The following is a 718-nucleotide window of genomic DNA, read 5'->3' on the forward strand; positions in this document are numbered from 1 at the left end:
GGAGAAGCAGCCATACTACGAGGAGCAGGCACGGCTGAGCCGACAGCACCTGGAGAAATACCCAGACTACAAGTACAAACCACGGCCCAAACGCACCTGCATCGTGGAGGGCAAGAGGCTGCGCGTGGGCGAGTACAAGGCGCTGATGAGGAACCGGCGGCAGGACGCCAGGCAGGGATACTTGATAGGGTAACGCACCCTCACCCCCTCCCGGGGGTGCCTGGGCATGGGTGCCCACCTGGAGCCCATGGGGTGGGTGTTTATCTGGTGCCCATGGGGTGTGTACCCACCTGGAACCCATGGGGTGGGTGTTTATCTGATGCCAATGGGGTGCGTGCTCATCTGGAGACCATGGGGTAGATGCTCGTTCACTTGGCATCCAAGGGTTGCATGGTCACTTGGTGCCCATGGGGTGGTTGCTCGACTGGAGACCATGGGGTGGGTGTTTATCTGGTGCCCATGGGGTGTGTACCCACCTGGAACCCATGGGGTGGGTGTTTATCTGATGCCAATGGGGTGGGCGTTTATCTGGTGCCCATGGGGTGGGTGCTCATCTGGAGACCATGAGGTGGATGCTCATTCACTTGGCATCCATGGGTTGTATGCTCACTTGGTGCCCATAGGGTAGGTGCTCACCTGATGTTGTTGGGGTTGGTACCCACCTGGCACTCATGGGGTTGGACACCCACCATGGTGTTCATGGGGTTTGTGATCACCT

At 59.1% G+C, this 718-nt stretch overlaps 1 protein-coding gene across 1 annotated transcript in view; it reads left to right on the forward strand.

The window, feature by feature from the left end:
- Nucleotides 1-718, forward strand: part of SOX13 (SRY (sex determining region Y)-box 13) — a 6077-nt gene that overhangs the window by 4327 nt on the left and 1032 nt on the right. Inside the window, 1 exon segment of the mRNA XM_009078112.1 lies at nt 1-189. This exon segment is cut by the window's left edge and continues 17 nt beyond it. Within this exon segment, the coding sequence (XP_009076360.1) occupies nt 1-189 (189 nt within the window).

The sequence above is a fragment of the Acanthisitta chloris genome, unplaced genomic scaffold (assembly GCF_000695815.1).
Source record: "Acanthisitta chloris isolate BGI_N310 unplaced genomic scaffold, ASM69581v1 scaffold28030, whole genome shotgun sequence".
Taxonomy (NCBI): Eukaryota; Metazoa; Chordata; class Aves; order Passeriformes; family Acanthisittidae; genus Acanthisitta; species Acanthisitta chloris.